The 3732-nt window shown below is 44.1% G+C and overlaps 1 protein-coding gene across 1 annotated transcript; it reads left to right on the forward strand.

Moving 5' to 3' along the window:
- LOC129729279 (uncharacterized) lies at positions 1-3241 on the forward strand. Its single transcript, XM_055687791.1, has 3 exons — positions 1-153; positions 328-802; positions 1101-3241. The coding sequence occupies exons 1-3, from the start codon at positions 1-3 to the stop codon at positions 3239-3241; spliced, it is 2769 nt and encodes a 922-aa protein (XP_055543766.1).
- The last annotated feature ends 491 nt before the right edge of the window (positions 3242-3732 follow it).

The raw sequence follows: 3732 nt of genomic DNA on the forward strand, positions 1-3732 counted from the left end.
ATGACAGGTGCCATCAGCAGAATGAGTACCCGACAAACTACCTCCACCGATGGAAACGACACAGACTGCTCATCAGCTTCAGGAAGCAGCAAGCGCCGAATTGGTCGGCCGCCAGGCAAGAAATCGCGACAAAACAACGCAGATGACGATGAGGTTGAGGAGATTGATATCAATAATATATAAACTCTTGAGGCTATATAATATATAATGGATCTCGTTAGCTACAATATCGCATCAATAAACATAAACACCATCACGAACTCAACAAAGCTAAACGCGCTTCGAACGTTTCTCCAAACACACAACGTAGACATAGCACTCTTGCAGGAAGTAGAAAACGACCAAATCAGCTTGCCTGGGTATAACATCGAATGCAATATTGATCACTCACGTAGAGGAACAGCAATAGCACTGAAGGACCACTTGCGTTTCTCGAACGTCGAGAGGAGCCTCGACGGACGACTGATCGCGCTTCGGCTGCAAAACACAACCATTTGTAATGTATACGCTCCATCTGGCAAGGCCCTGCGAGCGGAGAGAGAACGCTTCCTGAATAGTACTCTCGCTTACTATATCCGTCATCCAACGGAACACACAGTGATAGGAGGTGATTTCAACTGTGTTGTGCGGCGATGCGATTCGACTGGAAATAATCACAGCCCCGCGCTCTCTGCATTTGTGCAGCAGCTTAACCTGCTCGATGTTTGGGTACAGCTCCGTCCAACCATCCCTGGCTACACCTATATTACACACAACTCATCATCTCGACTAGACCGCATTTATGTCAGCCAAAGTCTACAAGGTATGCTGAGGTCAACTGATTCTCACGTGTGTTGCTTTACGGACCATAAGGCGTCAAAAGCCGCGTCCAGGCTCATCTCCCGATTGTGGTAGACACAAACTACCACAATCGGGAGATGAGCCTGGACGCGGCTTTTGGTATCTACGTCCTCATTTACTAACAGCAGAAAACATACATGAGTTCCAATTGAAATGGCAGTATTGGACTCGTCAAAAACGCAACTTTCTCTCATGGATTCAGTGGTGGCTATTGTACGCTAAACCTAAAATAAAAACTTTTTTCCGCTGGAAATCAAAAGCTGTATTCAATGATTTCCATCAGCAACATCAACGCTTATACAGAGAACTGCGGCAAGCGTACGATGGCTACTTTCAGAACCAAGAAATGTTATCCACAATTAACCGTGTCAAGGCAAAAATGTTGACCCTACAGCGCAATTTCACACAGGCGATAATGCGCACCAATGAGTCATTCATAGCGGGGGAACCAATTTCGATGTTCCAGCTTGGCAACAGACGCAGGAAAAAAACAAATATTACACAGTTACGCGACGAAGAAAACCAACTCATCGACGACTCTACCGAAATTGAACGGCACATGCTACGCTTCTACCAATCACTTTATGCAGCGGGTGAGACGGAAGAAGATGCGGAGAACATATTCGAATGCGAGAGAGTGATTCCAGAGAACGATCCGGTAAGTGAGTCTTGCATGCACGAAATAACAGCGGCAGAAATCTTCACTGCCATCAAGTCCAGCAGCCCGAATAAATCTCCTGGTGGAGACTCCCTACCCCGAGAGTTTTATCTCAAAACATACGACGTTATATGGAGAGAGCTAACCCTTGTTATAAACGAGACACTGTCAGGAAACTTTCCGCCAGAATTTGTTGATGGTGTGATCGTGCTTGTCAAAAAGAAAAGTAACAATCAAACAGCGAGCTCTTACAGGCCGATCTCACTATTAAATTTTGATTATAAAATTTTATCTCGTATTCTGAAGCAGCGTCTAGAGAGTGTTATGAGCACCCACCATGTGCTAACCGATAGCCAGAAATGCGCGAATACTGGCCGAAATATTTTTCAGGCCACCCTTGCTATGAAGGATCGTATCGCACGATTGACCAAATGTAAACAACGTGGTTTGCTCGCATCCTTTGATCTTCGTCACGCTTTCGACGTTGTTGATCGAACCTTCCTTTTTCGCAACATGTGCTCGCTCGGCTTCGAACCGAATCTCGTGCGCCTTCTCAAAAAGATCGGAGACCTATCGTCCTCTCGCCTGTTGGTTAACGGGCATCTATCAGCAGCCTTTCCAATCCAGAGATCGGTCTGCCAAGGAGATCCTCTCTCCATGCATCTGTTTGTGCTCTATTTACATCCACTGCTCAAGCAGCTCGACGAGATTTGTGAGTCTGATCTTGTTGTCGCATATGCCGATGATGTAACGGTGATCTGCACATGCCTTACTAGAATGGAGCGGATAAGAGAAATAATACAACGTTTTGAACGCGTCTCGGGAGCAAGATTGAGCCTGGAGAAATCCACGTCGTTATCAGTGGGATACACCGATGTCATGTCACTCACTGTGCCGTGGCTACGAAACGAAAATACTGTGCGGATACTGGGAGTGACGTTCGCGAAATCTATTCGGCTGATGAACAAATTGAATTGGGATGCCATCGTCTTGAGTTTCTCTAGGCAAATCTATTTGCACTCACTTCGTACACTCAACCTGAACCAAAAAGTGATACTTCTCAATACATTCATCACATCGAAGATTTGGTATCTTGCTTCGGTTCTTACTCCGACTGCTGCGCATACGGCAAAACTTACTGCGACGATGAGAACCTTCCTATGGCGTGGTGTTGCGGCAAATGTACCAATGCAACAGCTGGCGCGAAGCAAGGAGACAGGCGGTTTGAAGCTACACCTACCGGCCCTCAAGTGCAAAGCGTTGCTACTTAATCGACATATGAGAGGCATAAATTCCCTTCCTTTTTATATGTCCTTACTTTCTCAAGCAAATCCCGCCCTTCCCATAGACTGTCCCTGCCTGAAATTGATTCTCAAAATTCGAACACTCCCTCCACATATTCAACAGAATATATCCAGTGAAATAATCCACAATTACTACATAGAACAAACGGAAACACCTAAGGGGTCTAGTGAGTACCCTACGGCGAATTGGCGCCTGATTTGGAAAAATATCTCCATGCGTAGCATGAATTCCAGCGAACGGAGTTTCCTGTTTCTGATTATCAACAGAAAACTTGAATGCCGAAAATTGATGTTTCGGATTAACAGAGCCGACGGTAAAAATTGTCCATACTGTAATGTCACTGTTGAGACATTAGAACACAAACTCAGTGAATGCACGCGGGTGGAACCAGCCTGGAGAACACTGCAACGGAAATTGAACGTTCTGTTGAATGGATAGCGCAGACTTCAGATAGGAGACCTTTTAAGACCACAATTGAGATGTATACCCAAGATTACTAAAACAAAAATCCAAAAATTGTTTATTAAATACTCATTATTTATTATGCAAAGCAATAATGTTATTGATTTAGCTTCATTAAATTTCGAATTAGATAGCGAAGTGTAAATATTATCTTACAATAAGTTTTTACTAGTCACAAATAAACAATTTCTTATAAAAAAAAAAAAAATCAGAGGCAGGTTTCCCGGGTTTCCCAATAGCAATGACTCTTACCTCCCTCCAGTCATGCGGGACAATATTTAGCTCAAGAAACTTGTTGAACAAATTCAACAAGCGTCTTTTTGCAGAGTCGGGTAGATTTTCAACAGGTTAAATTTTATTCTATCTAACCCTGGAGCCTTATTGTTGCACGACAGGAGAGCCATTGAAAATTCCAACATCGAAAATGGAGGCTCTTCCGTAGTTACTATAAACGCATCGCGAAAGGT

Source organism: Wyeomyia smithii, chromosome 3, assembly GCF_029784165.1.
Source record: "Wyeomyia smithii strain HCP4-BCI-WySm-NY-G18 chromosome 3, ASM2978416v1, whole genome shotgun sequence".
Classification (NCBI taxonomy): Eukaryota; Metazoa; Arthropoda; class Insecta; order Diptera; family Culicidae; genus Wyeomyia; species Wyeomyia smithii.